A 27,137-nucleotide genomic window follows, 5' to 3' on the forward strand; every position below is an offset into this window, starting at 1 on the left:
TTGTGGAAAGGGGCCAAAATGAGTGGCTGTCAGATGCACTCGAACATACTACTTTATTCATTTGACAAACATTACAAGAGTAAAGAAAATATTAAAAACAGAGCAAGCCAAACATTAAGTTTAGAACTTAATTTTTGACTAAATGTGCCATTCAATCTCAGGCCTCAAGGGCAAAACAACTTTAATTTAATACCAACTGAAGGTCAATCACTTAAGACCCAAAACAAGAATTTGAATTTTAAAAGGCACAAGGCCTCATCTTAAAACATTTCTCTAAATTTGGCTGAAGGCCCAAACAATCTCACCCCTCAACGGCAAACAACTTTAATTTAAAATTGGCTAGAATCCATACATAAACAAACAACAAGGACAAACAAGACAAGGCAGCACATCAAACGGCGCACAGAAGTTGCCAATGGTCGCCCTGGAATTCAAACATTAACACTCGCTTAGGTGAGACAGGCAGTAAGCCAACAACTCTCAATCTGACGGCAACCCAATGGACAGACAGTCAGTGGACCAAGCGACAGGATAAATTCCACTCCACCCGATTACCAAACAACAGGGAGTTCAATGGAACAACACAGAAGGTATCGACACCCAAAACGAATTACACATTCGGCTCTCAAACTACCCGCCATGATGGACAGTCACAACACGATGAGGAAAATGCACTGCCTGAATTAACATCAATGGCCAGGGCAGGTTCCCAGAAAGTTAACGGCCACAAGGCAGAAGATTCCTCTGCTGCACTTTTTCGCGTAAAACTCTCTCGCGAATTGTTAAATTGTTGCTCTTTGGTTTATTTATTCTCTTTGTAACAACACATTTACGAAAAGAGTTACGTGAAATACTTTTAGCAATGCTGTGCTTTGCTTTTCTTTATCATCATTACCTTTTAGCGGAATAAAATGTATATAGGGAAGTCTTATTGTTCTGTATCTGGCCTACAATTTAAGGAACGATTTTTCGTAACTGCAACTCATGCTAAGAATCAATATATCTTCCCTACTTCATAGTGATTAAAAGTTGAAATTACTTTGTTCTGAACACTGATGTTACAGTTAGCATGATCGTTCGAAAACACAAGTTCGCAGTGGATTTTATTTCTCGTTAAAATGCTATTTCATACCACGACTAGCCCAAGAACATGAGACTCTCATTAAAAAATACGTTGTCACTATAAAGTTTGCCAGATCAGAACGGAGCACAGCAAGATTCCTATCAGATTCTGAAGGTACACTAAATTATTTGCACTGTAAATTATATCCTATCAGCAGCCCGCGTCAATCTGCAACACATTATAAAATCTGCTGATCTTCACTGCCAGTCTGGGAGCTAAAAGAAATAATATTGTTTTACTATTATTTTACCGCTTCCTTGCGGTATGCTCGACTATATTGTAAGTCGTTTAAATACGCCGCGGCAGCGGCTCTTCGTTCTCCACGCAGCTCAGCACCACAGATAATATTTATATAACTGAAAAATGTCTCAACAGGATGGGATAATATGCAAGCAAGCTTAACAATAAATAATTTTTTAATACCTTTTAACTGTTCTTCGCATACTCACTCTAATCTACATGGCGTCTATTTGTTTTTACCTTATCACAACACACTTTTCATATTGTTACTAGGCGTATATAGCCCTTTTGTAAAATTTTTTAATTTTCTTATCAGTGTAGCTTGCCTGGTTATCACCCATCTATCAAACAGATTTTACCATGTGCATGACAGCTTGACTTGGGCATATTGCTCAATAAATACTTCATTTAGCACTAGCATTATTTTTAATGATTTTTCCTATATGACTACAGTGTAGGTTCCACATTGGTTGACTTAATTAGCGTATCGCGTAATGAATATTCAAGGGCGTGTACCAAGTACACAGGCTTCAATTGAAGCATTGTTATATACAAAGCGGAGTTTCCACGGAACCGGCTTGTTTTTTGATTAGCTTATGCTCCAGTGTCGTTCTCAAATCACTACTGGCAGCAAACATCACATAATTGTTGCATATTACAAAGTCCATGTTTGGCTAGTCAAGACTCTCTCTCTCAGGGTTCCTTATTCTAATACAATTACAGTTACCTTACTATATTAGATTGCGTCATTAATTGCACTTACACACTACACATAGAAAATGGTTCAAGAAATTAATCCTTTGTATAATGATTCAAGAAATTAATCCTCACTTTATCAACAAGAAGATTGTTCGTTGCTTATGAGCATATAATATTTTAAATGGCTCTAATTGTCTGTAAACAAAATCTTTCCTGTGTAAGCTATTGCCTACTTTCTGAATCCACTTCCTCCAAGTTTCATTACACACAAATTTCTTTCTTAATACTAACATACTTATATTCTAAAACCCAATTAAAATCTTCTTACAACTATTACTCTTTATATGTGATATGTCACTGAATAAATAACTTCACATCTTTACGTGGATACAATCCTTTGATCTTCCCCGTATGGGGATGTGCTAACAAATAGCTACATTCGTGTGGCACGTTTATTACTTCAAAGGGCCCTGAATATAGCAATTGCCACTTACTATTCTGTTTTAAGGTGGCTGAGGATTTAGGGTGGTTACGAATAAGTACTAGATCTCCTACATTATATTTCTGTTCGTTAGTTACACCTCGGTCGTACTTCCTTTTCCTCTTTGCCGCACAGCTGGTTAGTCTGTCCCATATCTTTTTCGTTTTTTCCTCCCTTGTTTCTGCCTTGACTGGTAGTCTCGGCAAAGGCGTGAGCCATTCATTCGGTGTCTCATTAAATCCATTCAATATCTCTACCGGTGGATAGCCTGTACTTGAATGGGGTGTTAAATTGTGTATTTCTACAAATTTCGGTACTAGCCCTGGCCATTTTGTATGTCGGTTCCCTATGTAGATTCTAAGGAACTTATTCAATTCTCTGAATATTCTTTCAACTAGGCTTGCTTCGGGATGGAACCTGGATACCAGAATATGCTGTATATTTTGTTCCCGTAGGTAATTTTTCCAAGTTCGACCCGTGAAATAAGAAGCATTATCAGTCGTTATGGCTTCGGGTTTTCCCACTTGAGGCAAGTATTCTTGATTGATCCGCCTGACCATGGTTTTGGCAGTAGCTGATTTTATGCAATAAATTGCCAAGTATTTGGAAAAAATATCGTACATGGCCAGTATATATTTCATACCTCCTCTGGCCATGGGATAGGGACCGGCTACATCCACAGATACTATTTGAAGCGGCCTGAGTGGAATTATGGGATGTAGTTCAAACTTAGTGGATCTATTATAATGTTTTGCTTTTTTACATATCACGCAAGTTCTAACTGTTGCCTGAATCTGGTGTTTCATACTGGGATAGTAGCAGTATCTCGCCATGATCTCTGCACACTTTCCAATCCCTGCATGGCCCCATGCCAAGTGCGTGTGCCATATCGTAACTTTTACCGACTGGTTAGGTATACATACTGCCCAGCAGTCTTCTTTCGTACTAAGTTTATGATACAAAATATGGTTCACTATTTTAAAACCTTGCTCATCTCTATTGTTAATACCCTCTTCAATATTATTAATGATTTTTTTCCACATCGGATCTGCCCTTTGTAATTCGAACATGTTTTCACATATATATAAAAAATCTTTCATGTAAGTATTGTCACGCACTAACAGCACTTTATACTCCGCGGATTGCTCTAACATTTCTGCTAAATCCGGTGATCCTACCGGCAGTCGCGACAGAGCATCCGCTATTACGTTATCTTGGCCTTTTATGTACATAATCTTTATCCGGTATTCTTGTAAGACAAGCATCCATCTCCTCAGTCTGGTATGGAATAGTTTGCATGACATCAAAAAACTTAACGCCTGGTGGTCACTATACACTCTAATCTCCTTCCCTTGTAGATAATAATTAAACTTTTTTACAGCCCAGACTACTGCAAGTGCTTCCAGTTCGGTTGCCGAGTAGGCTCTCTCGCAGCTAGTTAAAGTCCTACTGGCGAAGCCGATAATCTTTATTGTTGTCGGGTCGTTTCCTTCCCCCCACTGAAATAAGCACGCTCCCAGGCCATAAGAACATGAATCCGTCGCAAGACAAAAATCTTTTGACAGATCTGGGTGCTGCAAAATATTTGCATTCAGTAGGGCGGTTTTAATCGCTTCGAAAGCTTGTTGACATTTGTCAGTCCAAACCCACTGCACATTTTTTCGTAGTAGATTTAGTAGTGACGCGTCATTTAACAACTGATTGGGCACGAACCTTCTGAAAAAAGACGTGAGCCCAAGGAACGCTTTCAATTGTCTCTTAGTGCGGGGGCTTGGAAATTCTCGGATCGCCTCTAGTTTTTTGTTGTCTGGGCGGATACCAAGTGGTGTAATAAGATGGCCTAAAAATTTAATTTTGTTTTGTCCAAATTTTGACTTTTCGAGGTTTGCTGTCACCCCTGCTTGCCTAAATCTCTCTAGTACTCTACGCAACAATTCCATATGTTCGTCCCAAGCAGCAGTAGCGATTACCAGATCATCAACATATACAGTGATTTTTTCTAATAAGTCTGGACCCAATACCGTGTCTAATGCAGTAAAGCTTAACAATAAATAATACAAGTTTTCATTTAAACAACTCTATTAAAACCTTTAAATATCTCAGTGATTACAGACCTTTGTGAATTCACACGTAATGGCGTACATTGCTTAGTCTCGACAAAAGAGTGCTACATTCGCGTTCTCTACGACAACAACAGGAGATCTTACTCGCACAACTTCCAAATCAAGAAGACAAAGACATTAATCTACATCACGCATTATATACTAGTTCCTTTTTTAATCTCTGTTTAACATTTATCTTCTGTGTCGGTTTTATTACTCGCCGACGCAGACGTTTTCAAAAATAAATAATAAAAAAAATACATAATTTTATGCAATGACACAATATGATACATCTAATTCTCTAATTACTACATAATATATTGTTTTTGTTTCTCTAGACGTTACAACTTCAATTCCAAAATAATCAGGTTAAGTGAGTGGCAGGAATTTCGTCGACTTCAAAACACACGTTGTTGCTCGCGGGAATGTCCCAACAGCCCACAACGAAATTCAAACGATACATTATGAACAGTTTGAGCTGGTTGGTAGATTAAGTAGAGACTCAACTTTCGTGTCCGGGATCGGTGAGCCACAGACCTCGTAGCAGTGGGAACAGCCCCTCACACTCTGACCGCTCATGGACACCGCCAGTGGGCCCAGCCAGACACGCGCCACGAAGACTTCATCGCTGCTCTACGCTAACCAACCAACTCCCAGGCCCAGAAACGGTGAAAGGACCAAATATTCGTCGGCTAATGAGACGAACAATTGAACGACCAACCAACGGTAGTCCCACTCCAATCTCCCTCCGTGGGACAGTTCAGCGAGCAGTCGGCGAGCACTGGCTGTCCGCATCTGACCGGCGCTCCGTCCCTGACTTCACTGCTATTATGTCCCGGCTGCACTACTGGTACGTCTCCAATTGACTGTCAGACACATGACGATACGGAAATTCTACTGGTCGCTCCACGAAGGTGCAATTATCAATACGCGCTGCTGCTGCCGCTTACGGGCAAGTAAGGCAGGAAGTTAGTGAAGCCAGTAAATGGAATAAGAAAACGAGACTGCAGAAGATGACAAACAATAAATGGCATGAACACGAGCCGTGCACGGCTCAACAGCAGCCAATAACTTTCATGGTTACTAGTGCGGGCTCTAGAAGGTTAAACCTACATAGAAAGACAAATGTTGGGATTCATACCACAAATAATTAAGAAAAATGGAAGTGCTACTCCGAGCCGAGGAGGATGGTAGCATAACTACAGTATGGAATTGGAATCGACAGCTTGGGGAGCTCCCAAGAGTCTACAAACGACGTGGATGGATGATAGTCTGCACTGACTACCTCAGCCGCTATGCTCTCACTAGCGCTGCAGCGTGTGCCGAAATTCCGGCAGTTGCAGTGTTCGTTGTAGAACACGTCATTCTGAAGCACGACCCACCCCTGTGATGACCTCTGAGAGAATAAAATTTTTTCGGTCGAGAATAATGTAATACGTAATTCCAGGTTTCTGCGTCACTTACATGATGGCAACGTCCTATCGTAAGTACACTAAATGCATCACAGAAAGCTTAAATACGGCTTTGGCATATTTACTCTCAATTTACGTTAAGTCAGGCATACAGACTGAGATACATTACTGCCTGTCGTAACATTCGCATAGATCACAATGAAACAAGACACTGCAAGCTTCACACGGTTTTTTTCTGCTCCACGGTCACCATGATAAAATAACAATGATCCCATTTCAGCCTGATGATGTGCAGGATGACCAGGTGACACAGCACATCACCAGGATAGAAGAGGCAAGGCAGTTGGCTCGCATTTGGACCCTGGACGCCCAGGAGACAGACCAAGAACGCTAGCGAAGCACCAGCGGGTGAGATACAGACCGGGAGAGTATAGCCTTTATACCATTGTGGAAAGTGAAACTGTCGGAAAAGTTACTAAAGCGCAACTTTTGGTGATATAGTAGCTTTCGTCGTTTCTGGGACGTCTCTTACGAATTAGAGGATTATGATCCTTCATCAAGGACACAACAGCTCAGAGACATCGTCGACTTGCTACTAATGAAGCAGTATTACAGTCCAGAGGTGCAGGTCGGAGATGGGAGATTCGAGAAAGCTAAAGGCACATTCGACGATAGGGACACTTGGACAGGAGAGGCTACCTTCAACGCTCATCGTACTGAAGAGGATGTAACAGCACAACCAGGCGAGAGAATTACGCGCACATACAAGAGCACTGTTTGCGTGTCAAATTTTTTACCCTCCCTGAGTTCAGAGCTCGTATTTTAAAGCTGTGGCTACTTAAATGTATGTCTGTTGTGTTATTAAACAGGTCAACTGAAAATCTTAAAGTATATCTGAGCAGCAGCTAAAGTGGTGTTGTATACCCTTAAAAAGTATTAGCTGGTGTAGTACATAATGCTCACTATGCATTATTTTGCAAATAATTGAAACTATGAACGCTGTTACAAAACTGTTTCATCTTTAAAACGAAAGGGAGCAATTCCATTTGTAAATGGGGGTTGGTGGAGGAGGGTCTGCAATAGTGTAGTATAGCCCCCCTCCCAACACACACACACATGCACACACACACATAGAGAGAGAGAGAGAGAGAGAGAGAGAGAGAGAGAGAAAGGAGTTCTCAAAATCCTTATATCAGAACAGATTATTGTTAGAGTCGAAATGTGTCTCGGCTTTGCTCGCTCCTACTCGGATGTACCTGGAACAGAGCAACATTTCACTTTCCATAGCGGTGCGACGTTTTGCGGTCTACATCTACATCTACATTTATACTCCGCAAGCCACCCAACGGTATGTGGCGGAGGGCACTTTACGTGTCACTGTCATTACCTCCCTTTCCTGTTCCGGTCGCGTATGGTTCGCGGGAAGAACGACAGTCTGAAAGCCTCCGCGCGCGCTCTAATCTCTCTAATTTTACATTCGTGATCTCCTCGGGAGGTATATGTAGGGGGAAGCAATATATTCGATACCTCATCCAGAAACGCACCCTCTCGAAACCTGGCGAGCAAGCTACACCGCGATGCAGAGCGCCTCTCTTACAGAGTCTGCCACTTGAGTTTGTTAAACATCTCCGTAACGCTATCACGGTTACAAAATAACCCTGTGACGAAACGCGCCGCTCTTCTTTGGATCTTCTCTATCTCCTCTGTCAACCCGATCTGGTATGGATCCCACACTGATGAGCAATACTCAAGTATAGGTCGAACGAGTTTTTTGTAAGCCACCTCCTTTGTTGATGGATTACATTTTGTAAGGACTCTCCCAATAAATTTCAACCTAGTACCAACAATTAATTTTATATGATCATTCCACTTCAAATCGTTCCGCACGCATACTCCCAGATATTTTACAGAAGTGTAAGTAGGCTGTTTATGTTTTCTTTATGTAAGTAGGCTGTTTATGTTTTCTTATTGGCAAAGTTACGTAGCGCTCTATACGAAAATCACTGGCTGTGCTGTGTGCAGTCTGTGGCTAGTTTGCATTGTTGTCTGCCATTGTAGTGTTTGGCAGCGGCAGCTGGATGTGAACAGCGCGTAGCGTTGCGCAGTTAGAGGTAAGCCGCCAGCAGTGGTGGATGTGGGGAGAGAGATGGCGGAAGTTTTGAAATTGAACTGCTATATATATTATGATTATTAAGGTAAATACAGTGTTTGTTCTCTATTAAAATCTTTCATTTGCTAACTATCCCTATCAGTAGTTAGTGACTTTCGTAGTTTGAATCTTTTATTTAGCTGGCAGTAGTGGCGCTCGCTGTATTGCAGTAGTTCAAGTAATGAAGATTTTTGTGAGGTAAGTTATTTGTGAAAGGTATAGTTTAATGTTACTCAGGGCCATTCTTTTGCAGGGATCTTTGATAGTCAGATTGCGTTGCGCTAAAAATATTGTGTGTCAGTTTAAGCACAGTCGTGTATAAATGGTTCTAAGGGGACGTTTCAGAAGTAACTGCTACCAGTGTTTGTTCCGCTATCATATAATCATACAATAAAGGATCTTTCTTTCTATGTATTCGCAATACATTACATTTGTCTATGTTAAGGTTCAGTTGCCACTCCCTGCACCAAGTGCCTATCCGCTGCAGATCTTCCTGCATTTCGCTACAATTTTCTAATGCTGCAACTTCTCTGTATACTACAGCATCATCCGCGAAAAGCCGCATGGAACTTCCGACACTATCTACTAGGTCATTTATATATATTGTGAAAAGCAATGGTCCCATAACACTCCCCTGTGGCACGCCAGAGTTTACTTTAACGTCTGTAGACGTCTCTCCATTGATAACAACATGCTGTATTCTGTTTGCTAAAAACTCTTCAATCCAGCCACACAGCTGGTCTGATATTCCGTAGGCTCTTACTTTGTTTATCAGGCGACAGTGCGGAACTGTATCGAACGCCTTCCTGACGTCAAGAAAAATAGCATCTACCTGGGAGCCTGTATCCAATATTTTCTGGGTCTCATGAACAAATAAAGCGAGTTGGGTCTCACACTATCGCTGTTTCCGGAATCCATGTTGATTCCTACATAGTAGATTCTGGGTTTCCAAAAACGACATAAGACTTGAGCAAAAACATGTTCTAAAATTCCACAACAGATCGACGTCAGAGATATAGGTCTATAGTTTTGCGCATCTGCTCGACGACCCTTCTTGATGACTGGGACTACCTGTGCTCTTTTCCAATCATTTGGAAACTTCCGTTCCTCTAGAGACTTGCGGTACACGGCTGTTAGAAGGGGGGCAAGTTCTTTCGCGTAATCTGTGTATAATCGAATTGGTATCTTGTCAGGTCCAGTGGACTTTCTTCTGTTGAGTGATTCCAGTTGCTTTTCTATTCCTTGGACACTTATTTCGATATCAGCCATTTTTTCGTTTGTGCGAGGAGTTATAGAAGGAACTGCAGTGCGGTCTTCCTCTGTGAAACAGCTTTGAAAAAAGGTGTTTAGTATTTCAGCCTTATGCGTGTCATCCTCTGTTTCAATGCCTTCATCATCCCGGAGTGTCTGGATATGCTGTTTCGAGCCACTTACTGATTTAACGTAAGATCATAACTTCCTAGGATTTTCTGTCAAGTCGGTACATAGAACTTTACTTTCGAATTCACTGAACGCTTCACGCATAGCCTTCCTTACGCTAACTTTGACATCGTTTAGCTTCTGTTTGTCTGAGAGGTTTTGGCTGCGTTTAAACTTGGAGTGAAGCTCTCTTTACTTTCGCAGTAGTTTTCTAACTTTGTTGTTGTACCACGGTGGGTTTTTCCCATCCCTCACAGTTTTACTAGGCACGTACCTGTCTAAAACGCATTTTACGATTGCCTTGAACTTTTTCCATAAACACTCAACATTGTCAGTTTCGGAACAGAAATTTTTGTTTTGGTCTGTTAGGTGGTCTGAAATCTGCCTTCTATTACTCTTGCTAACAGATATACCTTCCTCCTTTTTTTTATATTCCTATTAACTTCCATATTCAGGGATGCTGCAACGACCTTATGATCACTGATTCCCTGTTCTGCACATACAGAGTCGAAAAGTTCGGGTGTGTTTGTTATCAGTAGGTCCAAGATGTTGTCTCCACGAGTCGGTTCTCTGTTTAATTGCTCGAGGTAATTTTTGGATAGCGCACTCAGTATAATGTCACTCGATGCTCTGTCCCTACCACCCGTCCTAAACATCTGAGTGTCCCAGTCTATATCTGGTAAATTGAAATCTCCACTTAAGACTATAACATGATGAGAAAATTTATGTGAAATGTATTCCAAATTTTCTCTCAGTTGTTCTGCCACTAATGCTGCTGAGTCGGGAGGTCGGTAAAAGGAGCCAATTATTAACCTAGCTCGGTTGTTGAGTGTAACCTCCACCCATAATAATTCACAGGAACTATCCACTTCTACTTCACTACAGGATAAACTACTACTAACAGCGATGAACACTCCACCACAGGTTGCATGCAATCTATCCTTCCTAAACACCGTCTGTACCTTTGTAAAAATTTCGGCAGAATTTATCTCTGGCTTCAGCCAGCTTTCTGTACCTATAACGATTTCAGCTTCGGTGCTTTCTATCAGTGCTTGAAGTTCGGTACTTTACCAACGCAGCTTCGACAGTTTACAATTACAATACCGATTGCTGCTTGGTCCCCGCATGCCCTGACTTTGCCCCGCACCCGTTGTGGCGGTTGCCCTTTCTGTACTTGCCCAAGGCCATCTAACCTAAAAAACCGCCCAGCCCACGCCACACAACCCCTGCTACCCGTGTAGCCGCTTGTTGCGTGTAGTGGACTCCTGACCTATCCAGCGGAACCCGAAACCCCACCACCCTATGGCGCAAGTCGAGGAATCTGCAGCCCACACGGTCGCAGAACCGTCTCAGCCTCTGATTCAGACCCTCCACTCGGCACTGTACCAAAGGTCCGCAGTCAGTCCTGTCGACGATGCTGCAGATGGTGAGCTCTACTTTCATCCCGCTAGCAAGACTGGCAGTCTTCACCAAATCAGATAGCCGCCGGAAGCCAGAGAGGATTTCCTCCGATCCATTGCGAAACACATCATTGGTGCCGACATGAGCGACCACCTGCAGATGGGTGCACCCTGTACCCTTCATGGCATCCAGAAGGACCCTTCCCACATCTGGAATGACTCCCCCCGGTATGCACACGGAGTGCACTTTGGTCTTCTTCCCCTCCCTTGCTGCCATATCCCTAAGGGTCCCCATTACGCGCCTGACGTTGGAGCTCCCAACTACCAGTAAGCCCACCCTCTGCGACCGCCCGGATCTTGCAGACTGAGGGGCAACCTCTGGAACAGGACAAGCAGCCATGTCAGGCAGAAGATCAGTATCATCCTGAGACAGAGCCTGAAACCGGTTCGGCAGACAAACTGGAGAGGCCTTCCGTTCAGCCCTCCAGAATGTCTTTCGCCTCCTGCCACACCTTGAGACGACCTCCCACTCTACCACAGGTGAGGGATCAGCCTCAATGCGGGCAGTATCCCGGGCAACCACAGTCGTAGTCCGATCGGGGGATGCGTGGGACGAGCTGGCCGTCCCAGACAAACCCCCATCCGGACCCAATGGCAACAGCCTCAAGCTGTGTGACCGAAGCCAACACTGCCTGAAGCTGGGAGCGAAGGGATGCCAACTCAGCCTGCATCCGAACACAGCAGTTGCAGTCCCTATCCATGCTAAAAACTGTTGTGCAAAGAACGTCTGGACTAATCTACAGAGAGCGCAAACAAATCGACACAAAATTTAAACGGTTATTAAAATACAAGATTGCCTAGTAAATGCAGTAATGCTGCTACTTGCGCACTGCTGACACACTGCTCGGCGGCGGAAGGAGACTACGTGATTTTACACTATTCAGGCACTAAAACGCGATGCTACAACTCTCAAATACTATAATACGCCCGAAATGTATGAATTAAACAATGCAAGTACCAAAAACACGCAAAGAAATTAAGAATTAAACTATGTAACAAATGAGTGAGCTAGGAGTATACGACTTGCTGCTGCAGCTGCTTATCCAACGGCGGCAGGGAGCACACTCGTCGCAACTCTCTGAGTTTGGCTGAATTGTGCTGTCAGGGGTCTTTACCCTTCGCTATTTCTTCGTGGTATTCAGAACATTCACAGGTCCAGTGGCTGTTTTGCACAAAAATAGGCCATCTATCGTCACATTCGTTTAAGACAAATGGGAATGAAAGGAGAGGGCGGATAAGAACTCTCAGTTCACATAAGCGACATTGCTGCGAAACGACATTTAGCACCACGCAGAAGGAATTTAAGATTTCAGATGACAATGAAAGAGCAAAAAATTACAACGATAGACAGACAGGATTCATTGTTATGAACATCACGAATCATGTTGTGATAAATTTGCAGGTATTGAGCACTTGAAGATATTGGTGGTACGAATAGCTAAATTTCTGGAGTCATACGCATTATTCCAGTGTGTAGTGCAACAGTTTCCAATGAACTGAACGAAGAGTATGGGTACTTCATATATTATTGCAAAGTTCGGTGGTTAAGTCAAGGATATATCATTGTTGAGGCTACAATTAATGCAACTCACAGATACAGTTATTGCATCTCTCGACCTGGACTTTATATTTTGAAACTCTTATGAAATAAGAGAATCCTGGCTTTAGTTCATTGGCACTGACTTTGGCTGACATTACATGTGGTCGAAACGGTCGCTCCCTGGTGCATTCTTAGCTATCAACTTAGCGTCAAACTTATTTTCAGAGGAGTTGTGGTTCGTGGCAGTGATCTGTTCAGTTTGCCTCTAGGAATGTCATTTACGTAACCTTGACGGAATTGTTCAAAACTACATCAAAGCCCAGGAACCCACAAAAGGTTCAAAACGTTATGAATACCAGCATTAATGTCTCGGATTATTAACCGACACACACATTCCAAGACACCTGAAAGGCAAATAAAGCTTTTGCAAATCCTTCATGATATTTTTATAAAGTAGCTCCGTATGCTAACGAATGATCTTATCCTATTACCACTACAGATAAATAGTAAAGGGGCTGGTGAAAAGCAAGCAAGCAGATATGACACTGGTGCTTTTATTATGGGAGTCCATCGGCCAATCCATCTCGAACAATTATGCAACGATCTACAGGATCTGTATTATGGAAATCCTGCATAATTATTATTCCTTCCAGAGAATAATCGTATAGAATATTCGACATTCAATTTTGTTGGTAAAATAAAATAAATGGTTTCAATCGAATGAATTAGGATTCTCGTAAGGAACTGCGAATGTGTATAACAATAAAACTTCAAATAAAACCATTACCTGCTTCATTCATTCTTTTTCTTTCATCCCACGACGCGTTTAGGGAGATTACACTCACATCTTCAGGTGGAACAACAATATTGCGTTACATTTTTGCTAGCTGGTAGCAGCTATTTGTTTGTCGTGCTTCCATTTTACTACGGAAGCATACAACAGGCCCTTTTTTGCGCAATACTGTAATTAGATTATAAAACAACGATAGTTATTTGCAATCTGTTCTAGTGCACAGAACCCTGAGGTTCGTCATAAATATACAGTTTTAACTTAATTAGTCTCACAGAACATGAACAAATAACAAGAGCAAAGCAAAGGTTGGAATCATGTAAAAACATGGTGCCTTGAGTCAGAGATCATTCCTATGTCGGTCAGGCTGAACGATGTTTCCGAACTAGATTCAAAGAGCACATTAATGTATTTAGATACAAGACCCCCAATAAATTTTCCATAGCCACCCAGTTCAGGAGACATGACATTCTTTTGATAACATAGAGGACAACCTAATAATAAGAAAGTAAACAGAGGCCTCAAACTGCATCGTTATGAAGAACTGAAAATTGTTGTCCACAGTGGAAGACATGGACACAACACACTAAATGAAAAAGCTGAGACAAGCACAGTGAGCTAGTTGAAGAGCTTCGCAGGTATACTAGATAATACATTTTAACTCTTTCCACTTTCTACGTCCTGGCTGATCTTAATAAAAGATAATTTACAAAGCGCTATACAGAATCAGAAAGAATTATATTATGTCGATAATAAGTCTGCATGTTTTATGTTTTTATATTTTTTTCTATATTTATATATATTTGTGTTTTTACCGTCCTATATTTGCGATAGTAATGCTTTTAACAAGTTGTTGTATTGAATGAAACAAATTTTATATTTGTTATATTTATCTATGGCCCATAATGTAAGTTAACAATGAATGATCTCTGAGGCAAAGCCCTACATTGCTATAATCTTCGGTTTGTTTATGTTGGTACTTCGTGATATGTGAGACAAATTAAGTTAAAAATATATATTTATGACGAACCGCATGGTTGTGTGCACTGTAACAAATTGTAAGTATCTGTACCACCGTTTAAAATATATGATCTTATTGCATAGTAGCAAACTGATACCATAAGAAACAACATGTTTCATCCAGCTAGCAAAGATGTTACGCAATATCTTTATTCCCCTTGAAGATGAGAGTGTAAACTCTGGAAATGGGTCGTCGGATGAAATACGAGGCTCGGAACTTAAATAGTGCCAACTGTTTATTCACAACAGATACAAAAGGGTTTCATGTTTGCCGCTGTTACTGTCCTCCAAAGTAGTCACCAGCGTTGTGTACAACCCGTTGCTAGCAATGTGGAAGGCATAGTATATCTTTAGTAGAGCTGGTTCTGTTGTTGGTGTGAATGGAGCGGTCTACTGCCTGTCGAATCTCTTGAGCAGTTCTGAAGCGAATGGCACGAAGTGGTTCTTTCATCTTAGAAATAAAATTAGTCACAAGGACTTAAGTCCGGGGAGTCCCATCGACCGAAAAGAGCAGCCACAGCTTGTGGTGTATGCGCCCGCGCATCGTCATGCAAAATGATGGGTGGGTTGCGCAGAAAGTGTCGCCGCTTCTTTCGCAAACCTGTTCGCAGGTGATGCCCCAAAAACAACAGTAATACTGTGTATTGACGGTCTGCTGTGGAGGAACGTAATGCGTTAGGATAAATCCATGACAATAGTACACGAGAATCACCGTAACTTTCACCATACTCACTTTCAGCTTTCGAGGCGACCCATAATGACGCCATTCGTTGGACTGGCGTTGCAGTTTTGGCTCGTACGTTGTGGCCCACGTCTCATCCAGTGTTACGATACGGCGGAAGAAAGTCTCTGCTTAGCGCTCATAGCGCTCCAGTGCATCTGAGCAGCGTCGTATCGCATCCATTTCTGCATTTGCCTCAAGTCATGCGGAACCGATCGTGATGCAATTTTTCGCATGTCGAGCTATACGAACCCTGGCACATTCAATCGTGATCCAACTCCGTTGTTCCTGTTTCGGAAACATAGTGACCTCGTTACTTTAGACCGCTCGCTCACAAGAGACTGTCTCCCTCGATTGTACGCACGCCAGTGACGTGGGACGGGCGAGTCCATTTGTTCGGAGGTAAGGTAGGTATGTCAACAACATGTGCTATCAGCGACAATATTAGATTCCATTGCATAGTGTCGCCGCCGCAGTATTGCGACTATTTAAGTTCCAACCTACGTAGACTGGGTGACGAAAATTATTTTAAGTCCGCAGAACTGTCTCCAAGCAATTATTGTGGGCACTGTGCAACACAATGTTAGTATCGTGTTTTAACTTGACATAATACCGCATGGAAAGAAAAAATCTGAAGGCAGTTTACATAAAATAAACTCCTGTCAAGATGGTGGTCTGTACGAAAGTAGTCATTCGTTTACTGCCGAGTAAAGCAGTATTTTTCAGAAACGAGACACCGATTAGGTTTTCATGTAGCGGTGACTGTGGTACCTAGACGGTACTGTACCTTTGGATACATGATTATTTCTGGTAGGTTTTTCAATGCAGTGACTGATTTTAGCATTACATCAAAGGATGCACTCTAGAAACTTAATTTTTTATTAATTTTGCTTTTGTGTAGCATGATGCTGAGTTTTGGACAGCATTTTCAATCTACTGGCGGACAAAATTTGCAACACAAAAAAAGTAGTTAATGTACAGTAATGAAATTACGGGAATACATTTGTCTAGGTAACATACTTAAGTGATTGATATTGCAAGATCACAGGCAATGTAAGCTCGAGATAAGGTATAACAAATGTTAATTGCTGGTACCTAATAACAGGTGTAACGGACAGAATGTTGAATGCAAATATGTAAACGTGCATGCATTCCGTTGACTAAGTGCCGGATATCTCTGAGTGGGATAGAGTTCCATTTCTCGTACACTTGCACGGATATTGGTGTTTGTGGATAACACTGAAGTTATCGTCCGATGATGCTCCGTATGTGCCAGACATGGTTCAAATGGCTCTGAGCACTATGGGGCTTAACATTTGAGGTCATCAGTTCCTTAGACTTAGAACTACTGAAACCTAACTAACCTAAGGACATCACTCACATCCATACCCGAGGCAGGATTCGAACCGGCGACCGTAGTGGTCGTGCAGTTTCTAGACTGAAGCGCCTAGAACCGCTCGGCCACACAGGCCGGCTGCTCCACTGAAGACAGCTCTGGAGATCGAGCAGGCAAAGGCTACATGTCGACACTGTGTAGAGAGTGATGGTTACAACAGCGGTATGTGGGCGTGCGTTATCCTGTTAGAAATCAGCCCCTGAAATGCTGTTCATGAATGACAGCACTACTGGTCGAATCACCAGCTTCACCTACAAATTTGCAATTAGGGTGCGTGGGATGGACAAGAGATGGCTCTTGCTGTCATACGAAATTGCATCCCACACAATAACTCCGCGTGTAGGTCCAGCGTGTGTAGCACTCAAACTGGTTGGTTACAGGCCTCCAACTCTCCTCCTTCAACCAATACACTGTCATCACTGGTACCGAGGCAGAACCAACTTCTATTAGAAAACACACTAGGTCTCCACCTTGCCCTTAAATGAGCCCTCACTTGGCGCCGCTGAAGTCACAAATGGCGGTGGGTTGGAGTCGGTACAGTGCCGTTTACGGAGCGTCTCATTCGGAGTCTCCTTGAAGTTACCGATCTGTAACAGTTTATTGTGTCTCTGTGGTGCCAACTGCTGCTGAAACTGCTGCTGCAGATGCAGTATGATACGCCAGAGCCATACACCGTCCTTAGCCCCGCCTTCTTGCGACCGTACAATCTCGTGGCCTTCGCTGTCAGCCGTAATGTACATTGGCTACATTCCTGTCAAGTCTTCCCGCAGCATCGTAGAGGGAGCATCCAACTTCTCGTAGTCCCATTGCGCGACCATGTTGAACCTCAGTGAGAAGCGTCTTTGTCGCCTTATTAAAGGCATTCTTGACCAACATCAACTTCCACGTTCAGGCTCATAGATAACTAACGTTCACGATGGTAAAAATGGAAATAGGCGTTAGGCGTCAATGGCCGGGAGGCCCCTTACGGGGCAGGTCCGGCCGCCTTGGTGCTGGTCTTATTACATTTGACGCCACATTGGGCGACCTGCGTGCAGGATGGGAATGAAATGATGATGAAGACAACACAACACCCAGTCCCTGAGCGGAGAAAATCCCCTACCCAGCCGGGAATCGGACCCGGCCCCGTAGAACGGCAATCCGTCGCACTGACCACTCAGCTACTGGGGCGGACATTCACGATGGTTACAGCGTGTATGTCAAAAAGACCTAATTTGTATCCTCAAAGTGGTGCTACTAGCGCCACTCTTATGTAAAAGGCACGAAAGCCGAACAGACATCGTCTTTCAAATGTAGAAACATGCCTACCGACTTTCGTTTATGTCGCACAACTCCTTACTGTCTTTGTGTTTTTTTTTCGTCAGTGTATTACGCGTTCAACATATTTAGTAGTTGTATGTTGTAATAAAGCCGTCTGGAGGGTGCAGTTACTTCTTCAGTTACAGAGTTTTATGGTGAGTAAAGTTCGATAAATTTTTAAAACCAGCTATGTACTGTGTGCACAGTAAAGCCAACATCCTCGGTAACGCTCCATCTTGTATCTTGAAACGGAAGAAGGTCTATTGCCATGGAAAACCTGATATTTGCAAATGGACTGAGTTTCTTTAGTATCTCACAGTTTTACCTGTGTCCAAAACTGAAATTTGTGTTAACTGCAATTTGCCTTTATTCCAAAACATTGTTAACTTGTAATTGGTTTTTGACAGTACTTCTTCTTAATGTGATCTGTCTCAGTGATTTGTGGTGTGTAGTAGAGTGATAATGATGAAATGTGTGTGAATTCCTAAGGGACCAAACTGTTGAGGTCATCGGTACCTAGATTTACACACTACTTAAATTAACTTAATGTAACTTATACTAACAACTTCAAATACACCCAAGGCCGAGGGGAGACTCGAATCTCCGGCAGGAAGACCCGCGCAATACATGACATGGCGCTTAAACCGCTCGGCCTCTCCGCGCGGCTACACATGGATATACTGTCGATAAAATTTTCTTAATTGCAACACCTTAGAACAGAGTAATTGTTCCTAGATACATGACCAAGTTTTATCTTGGAAAATATTTTTACATTTGGAGGAATCTTACTCTCCTGGGGTAAGTTTTGTAATTTCAGGAAAAGACTGCAGCACACATAAAGTGAATGCTGTCATTTCAAAATGGATAAGGAGAATTTATTAACCTCTCGTTACAGGGCTGACTAGAGTCAAAATTATGAAAAGTTTTCCGAGGCACAGAAATCTCCCTGGTTACACGTAGGCACACATTATCTCTTTCGCACCAATGTGTAAAATTTGTCGTTAAAGAATTTTTATTAATCTTAGGTCGCCGATATTTTTCTTCGTTAGGACAGTCGCTTCCTTCTTACAAACGGAAGTTACGCCAAACACTGGCTCATAATTTTTAAATATCTCGATCGACCTGCTTGTTTAACGCAGCTTTCATTATTTGTAGTCATCGACGTGTTGCGTTTGTTTACGTTATATAACTCGAATGGAACTAAAAGTGGAGAAACATGAATAAGTTACTTAGAAAATACTGCATTGTAACTAAATAAGTTATATTTGACCCGATATCCATAATGTAAGGTCACTGCGGTCACATATATAAAGGCTTCTTTCAGCGCAGGTATCTCAAAAGTGAGAGTGACTTGAAGTAATCACTTGTAAGGTTCATCAGCCTCCTCACTCTCGTGAGGATCGAAGTAACAGTCATTCAGCACTCCAGAAACAGTGCACCACACAGACATTGTCTTGGGTACACTGAAGTCGTTGCACGGTACCAAATGACGAGTGTGCGGCGAAACGATGTGGGAACGCCAATGTCCTGGGCGGAGAGTAGTCGATCGGTCCTGAAGCTAAACATCCGCCATCTCTGGCTATGTGGGGTGTGGCCGCTGCCTGGTTCTTGGGTATTCTATGCTTACGCCGCTTCTATATTCGGGTTGGGAGTCTGGAACGCGGTGGAAGGCCCCCTGGCTGTTTACTTCTGCTGGGGAGATCTGCAGCAGACGACGATGGTGTTCATGAACACCTTCACCAACGGCAGTGGCCTTGTCAAAATGGCATTTTTCCTTCGTAACACACGGCAGTTCAACTCCCTGGTCCGTCACTTAGACGCACTGATGTCGGAGCAGGTGGAAGCGTGTTCTACAGACGCTCCTCTGGGAGAAATCTTGCAGGCATCGCGCAGACGGGCTTTCCGCCTCTCCCTCGGTATGGTGCTCTTCATGGCGTCCCAAGGTCTCGTGTGGTTCCCCATGCCACTCATGGCTCACCCAGGCGAACGGCTGCTACCTTTCGTGCAGCATTTCTGGGACAACAATACAAACTACTACGAGCTTTCGTATGTAGTTCAGTGCGTAGCAGGGCTATGGATGGCGGAAATCAGCTTCGGCATGGACTGTCTCTTCGCGTCCATCATGATTCTGGCAGCAGCGCAGCTGGAGATCCTCTCAGGACGCGTTCTTAAACTGGGACAGCTGTCCTGTTTTGCAGATAAGAGCAACCCAGCCACGGACACTATATACAAAGAGTTGTGTCGCATCGTCGAAAGTCACCAAAAAATTCTTAGGTACGTTAAGTATTTTTAAGTAAGAAAGTAGGTCCAGTAGGATAAATTACTACTATCATCATCATCATGACCACTTCCACGGATTAGGCTTTCTGCCTGTTCCGTCCTCAAATTGTTGACAACATTTCGTTTTGACCCTACCATCTAGGTCTGTGTCGTCCGTCTTCCTTTTGGCATTCTGCTCACATTCTCTGTTCGACTGCTCCTTTATTTCTCTATTGTGTTACTTATACCCTCAACACTCAGTTTTTCACTAATTTGTTCATTCCCAAACTGTCATGTTCTTAGAAATCTCATTTCAGCGGCAGACATGACAGTCATATTTTATAAAACATTATTTTTGCTTACTTTCTAACTCCGTTCCTTACGAGTCTATTAATAGTGTCACATGTATGGTGGACTAGTTAAGCTATTTGTCCATGTATCTATCATGCTGGTAAGTTCTTTCATTTCCTAATATCTAAATTTCTTAACTTGTTCAGTTATGCCGAAATTGATAACAAATTTTTAATCTGAATGCCTCAGTCCCTGTAAATGCCATTACTTTCATTTTAGCAACTGGGATTTCCATATGGTATTCTTTGCACAGCAGGTGCAACTTACGTACAGAAGTTGATTAATTATATTCATGATCTAATAAAATGAACTGATCATCTGCAAAAAGGCAAGTGTTTACATTTCCGTGCTGCGAGATCTATAAGTCAGGATGTATTTCTTATTTCCCTTTCCTTGAGAAATCTTCGTTCTACATGTTGGATAACGTCGTTCACGAGCTGCACTCTTGCTGACACCCTAATTCACAGGTATCATTTCGAAAATTCCTGTACCTAATCTAATCATTAATTAAGTGTTCGTGTGTAGGATAACATTGTTTCTCATAATCTACAAGAACTATTTGTGTTCCTGTACCAAATTCACACCTTTTCTCTAGTAACTGTACAATGAATACAACTCGTTCATTGTCTACACTATCCGTGAACGACCTTCCCTTCCTGAAAAGATTCTGTTGTAAAGGGATTCTTGCACTAACAGCGTGTAGTCTTTTGCCAATCGTTCTAACATATATCTTATAGGTTGTATCTATCAAAATAGCTACAAACAAAATAAAATGTAATAAAATTTGTTAAAAATTAGAGTTTATGGTGAGCTTACTTGTGTGAGCTTACTTCGATATTTTGCGGATGAGACTGAGGACATTATTTTTTAATTTGACTAAGCCTATAATTAAAAAACAAATGATATGATAGTATAGTACCCAAATAATAAACCTACAGTTTGGCTAGGTGCTTCAAAACTTTGGCCTTAATTAGTAACATTACCTTTGCATAAGTTTTTCTAGTATTGAGATAAAGTGCTATAAAGCAAAATGTAAGATAATATCCTCAAACTTATGAATAATTTAATTAGCAGTCAGTAAAAGATTGTTTACACTTATATCTACAATTCACAAACATAAGGTAAAACAACTAAAAAAATGAATTTTTGAAAAATTATTATTAATGAGACAGAGAAAGAATTAAAAAACACTTCTGAGGTACGGCGGTGTTCCATGTATGGCAGACCAAGCGTATTTAAGTAGAAGAAGAACGGTACGCAGGCGTGTAGGTAAAGCTAGATGAAAGTTCCTCTAATGCTGAAACACTTCCCGAATAATTATCGACGGGAAACATAGTGGCATCCAGGTTCGACCCAAACCTTTGAAGATGTCAGTCTTTTTCTATGTTGGATTCACTGAAGAAGAGGCGTAGTTGCTTGAGGTTGAGACGCCTACGGCCGGAGTGGCCGAGGGGTTCTTGGCGCTACAGTCCGGAAACCCGCGACCGCTACGATCTAAGGTTCGAATCCTGCCTCGGGCATGGATGTGTGTGATGTCCTTAGGTTAGACAGGTTTAAGTAGTTCTAGGGGGACTGATGACCACAGCAGTTAAGTCCCATAGCGCTCAGAGCCATTTGAACCAATTGAGGCGTCTAGGGGGCTGTAACAGGAATTTCAGTCTCACTACACGTGTTCTAACATGACCGTGGTGACCTAGCGGGTGCCAGTACGATAGTTCAGTGTGTTCCGTCAGAATACTAGACTCTGGGTATAGAGTCCTGTGTTCATTCGCGTGTAGGGAGTAGGGGTCTCCTCTCGTTTCAGTCCCTCCAGGAATACTACATACCCACCAATATCCTTTCAAAATGCGTACCGGTGAGTTTTCGCGGGAATAAGGAAGTTGAGATTAGTGTATAACGTCCCGTCGACAGCGAGGTTATTCGAGACGAAGCACATGATCGGATTAGGGAAAGATGGAGAAGGAAATTGGTCGTGCCCTTTGAAAGGAACCTCCGTTTGCCTGAAGCGATTTAGGGAAGTCACAGAAAACTAAAATCTGGATGGCCAGAACGGGTTCGAACAGCAGTCCTCCCGAATTCGAGTCCAGTGTGCTGACCACTGCGTCACCTCGCTCGGTTTCGTAGGAATAATAGGCAAACAGAGTCATTGATCCACCACATCTTTCACTACAGATTCGTGGCTGATAGAAAGTCTGCACGGCACTTGCAGGCAAGCCGATAGACCTGTCTCGAGCTTCTGCCTTAGCCTTTGCCTTTGCCTTTTACACGTGTTACAACGTTGCCGCGAACACATGAGTACAATGAGATTTTCACTCTGCAGCGGAATTTGCGCTGATATGAAATTTCCTGGCAGATTAAAACTGTGTGCCCGACCGAGGCTCGAACTGCAGGAGAGCTTGTGTAAAGTTTGGAAGGTGGGAGACGAGATACTGGCAGAAGTAAAGCTGTGAGAACCGGGCGTGAGTCGTGCTTCGGTAGCTTAGTTGGTAGAGCACTTGCCCGCGAAAGGCAAATGTCCCGAGTTCTAGTCTCGGTCGGGCACACAGTTTTATAATGCCAGGAAGTTTCACATGAGTACAATAGTGGAACAGGTAGCTCAGTTTTATAGATGTATGTAATAATGTGTGAGATTCTCACATAGCATTGAGTTTCTTCCTGCATCACCGTGGACTCTTCAAGAGTAATCATGTTCGTGTTTCTGTTTACTATTACGAAAGATCGCCTTGCATTTTACTAAATACGCAACTTGAAATAAAAGTAAAAAAGAAAATTAATTCACCAGCATAAGAATTTGAAACTGACATCGAATATGTCAGTTTAAAATAATTATAACCGAAAAGTCTCAAGCTTTTGTGAAAAAACGTTCGAGTAGTTAACCATGGAAAACAATATACACGATGGACGCACTAACAATGGGTGTGTGTTGAATAAAGGGAGGGCGAGACATAATCGATTACAGAATTTAAGGAAAGCTTGCCTATGCCGTATCCTACGGAATATTAATCATCATCCGAAACCTCTAGTAAAGAGAAGGTCCTCAGAAAGTATGCTCTGACAATCCTGGTCTGCCCTTAGTTTCTTTCAAACTCAGGAACTCTACACTAAATTCTGCAAGGATGTCATCCTCGATATTACATTTCAAGATATTATGTTATAAATCTTCTCCTTCATACCCACTTGTAGTATTGCAGCAACTAATACCAAAGACTGTTTTCTGAGCCACTACTGAAAACGTCTTTATTTTGTTCTAGATTTGTAGCGCGCCTGCAAGACACTATGAGTCCCATCGCCATGACTCAATTCGTATGCAGCGTTCTTGTACTGTGCGTGACGTTGTTTCAGGCAACATACGTAAGTATCTTATTTATAGCTGTTTCTCAACGACGTAACTGTAACGAAACTTATGTTTGGGCTTTTACGTGGGTATTAAATGCGTTGTTCTGTCGGCCTTAGAGTTTTACGCTTTCATGGTATCGACACTGGTGAGATGGTGAACACACATTCGACGGTAACCATCTTGAACTCTTGTTTCATTTAAACAGCCGTATGAACTCATAATTTTAGGTGATTTGTATGTGGAAGATTATTATGAGTTTGATGGCATTCCTTTTACTTTTCCATAGCGTATGAATACATGGTTTTGGACATGAGCAATAACGATAAACGTCCATAAAATATCTTGTAAGGGCCTGCGAAGAATGTTGTCTCTTTGAGACTACAAAGAGTTTCCCAACTATGGGTTTGTTATAGTCACTTCAGTTTCGCCTTTATGCTTTCGGGCCAAGTTTTAAGGTGGTCGATGCATTTCAGGTATACTACGTACCACCGGTAGCAGAATCAAGAACAAAACATGCTGATATGTATCCCAAAACCGTGACATTTATAGGAATGTATATGTTTATAAAATTTAATGGTCTTCATCGTAATAAATGTAATACGCAATAAATGATTGCTATTACATAAAATTACTGTAAAGACTATTAAAACTTACAGTGATACAGACTGCCGTGTCTTCTTCATACAACGACGTCAGGTCTTACGAATACGTATCAGATCACTTATCCCATCTACTACACTCTAGCGGTATACGCGGCGTTGCCCTGGTATGTATGCAGTTAGAGTGCTGGACTTCAATCCCATCGAAAATTTGTGACCCAAAATGAAGGAATACATGAACTTACACTGTCCGACTCCGGCACTATGCGCACTTGGCCAAGTATTAAACCTGCTGGATACATTGGAGGCGACATTCGGGCGACATTTTTCCAGAGACTGACGCCGTATCTCTGATGCGAATCTGTTGTCCGCTCAAATTACTACACTTCATATCATGACAAGTGAACTAACCGTATTTTTTTAAAATTAAAAATCTACGTAAAATCATTGTACTATAAACTTTATTTACTTAAATCGTGCTACATAACACTTAACATATGTGAACTTGAGAAAACCACAAAAAAAGTCAGTTGGAATCGATGTAGTAATGATGTCCTGATGTAAGACTGTCAGAGAAAAAATTAATGTCGACCAAAATAACAACAGATAAACTGTAAAAAAATTATATTCTATTTCTGGCTGGCTCTTTAACATTTTCCTTGTTTATTGGGCAAAAGAAGTGAAGTTAGAGCATACATAAGTTATTTTTCTGGTTAACATTCTTTGGAAGTTCAAGGATGGCATACCACGCATTGTGTCCATTTCTCGCTGTTAGTCTTCAGAGAGACGATCGCTGCAGAGTATGCATTCAGTGTCTGCATCTTCATGTTGCACATCTGAAACATTGTCCTCAACTAAATTTATAACAGACTCCCATGGACAGTGTTTCTCTCTCCTTTTTCCGAAGAACATAACATATGCTTCTGCCTACTCTCACTCCACCACTGCTTTCTTCTCACTGAATTATTTCAAACTTTCTCTGTATGGAGACGAATTAGATGCTTAATGGATTCAGAACGAGCTGATCCAATTAAAGCTGCTGCCTCTTGATTTGGCTTGCTGACTTCGGGAGCTGTCCGTATTCCATTTGGACTGACATTTTTTCCTTTGTTTGCACGTTGTACGTCAGACTCCTCATGTAGGGCCAAGTCATTGTGTCTAAGCATTTGCCTGTTACATGGCTGGAGTCCCGTTTTACAGCGGCCCTTCAGTGTTTCTTCCGTCGCTACTAGTCTCAATTAGGCCGTTGCAAATAATCTTGTAATCTTCATCTGGGTTATTTGCCCAACAGATTTCTCTTTATTCGGAATAACACCTTTAAACGGTCCAATGAATTCCACATAAGAGGCTGCATTTCATGCTTGGAATGGTGACATGGTTTTTTATTGCTTTGTCCATCGCACAAATGTGATAAGATGCCTACCAAGCCTTAGCACAACAGGATCATCACCAGATAGCTTCATGAAGTTCACAAAATTATCAGACCACTTAGTAAAAGTATGAATCTGAATCCAGCTACTAGAATAGCAAGCTGAATTTATCCTTACATGAAACACCGTGTCCTAAAATACTAACATTGCTGAGTTTTAGCATACCCACGTAATCGCATATTACCAATAAGCCATCTTGAGCAGGAAACTTTGTCTCATAGTAACGCTGCTCAGTTTTAAGGACAATTCATTGTAGCTAATGAGGGAGCACTTGTGAAAGTTATAATCGTGTGGACAGTGTTGCAACAGCTACTAAACTTCAGAATTTAAAGCCCTACGAGACACATTCACTCATCTCTTCAGATATAAGTATATGCTGATCCAATTCGTTGGAAAAGAGGTACCACCATAAACTTTTATACGCCTGACCGCATTTTTGTTTTCATTTTCAACATGACTCTTAAATTTTGGTTTAAGCACATTTTATATAAGTGTAAATTCATTTTATCCATGATCGCCATTCAAATATACTGTTACTGCTAAAATCAGTTCATGTGTGCTCCACTTTCTATAACGCCTTTCTGTTGCCATAATGTAATACAAAATAATTATTTAATCAATAACTTTTGTTAAAGAACTCATTAGAACATTCACAAAATTGTTTCTAAACCGTATGTTTTACTGATAACGCTAAACCATTTTTTTAAGACTCACTAATAGAGCAAACTATAGTGGTACATCATCGGCAACGTCGCAATTTTATCTTCATCGGTTTCCTATAAGCCAACCATACAGAATGCATATCCATAACAGTCTGAAAACTAAGGCTAATTCATATAAATAAAACACTACGTGGTGACTTATAACAGTAATTCTCTTTGCCACATAGACTAAAACTCAAATTAAACTACAAGAAAACAACTGTCTTCACATGATCTGTTCCTCAACACACAGAACTGATAGGTGACAATAGGTCTCCAAGAAGCACGTCGAACACACTGACGTCACTAAATATCGGACGGTGCAAGAGGTACGAATCTTCTAGTAGTGGTACAAATTAGGAACCAGTAAAATATTGGCAACTTTCTCTTAAGGAGCAAAAAGACTGCAGTTGAGCTTGGCACTTACATTTGAGTGGGTAATTTGAAAAAAAAAGTATATCATTATTCGTTCCAAAGCAGTGAATAACTGTTATATTAACTATTCCCTCCTACAGTTGAAGTACAAGCTTTATAAAAGATGACATTTTGCTAAATTTGACTGATGAAAAACTACTCACTCCTCTGTATAATAATATTCACTCACACCTA

The 27,137-nt window shown here is 41.8% G+C and overlaps 1 protein-coding gene across 1 annotated transcript in view; it reads left to right on the forward strand.

Moving 5' to 3' along the window:
* Positions 1-19,207: 19,207 nt before the first annotated feature.
* LOC126101056 (odorant receptor Or2-like) overlaps positions 19,208-27,137 on the forward strand; it is a 36,820-nt gene continuing 28,890 nt past the window's right edge. The window contains exons 1-2 of the mRNA XM_049911722.1: positions 19,208-20,125; positions 23,713-23,812. Coding sequence (XP_049767679.1) covers positions 19,338-20,125; positions 23,713-23,812 — 888 coding nt within the window. The 5' untranslated portion in view covers positions 19,208-19,337. The remainder of the gene's footprint in view (positions 20,126-23,712; positions 23,813-27,137) is intronic.

The sequence above is a fragment of the Schistocerca cancellata genome, chromosome 9 (assembly GCF_023864275.1).
Source record: "Schistocerca cancellata isolate TAMUIC-IGC-003103 chromosome 9, iqSchCanc2.1, whole genome shotgun sequence".
Taxonomy (NCBI): domain Eukaryota; kingdom Metazoa; phylum Arthropoda; class Insecta; order Orthoptera; family Acrididae; genus Schistocerca; species Schistocerca cancellata.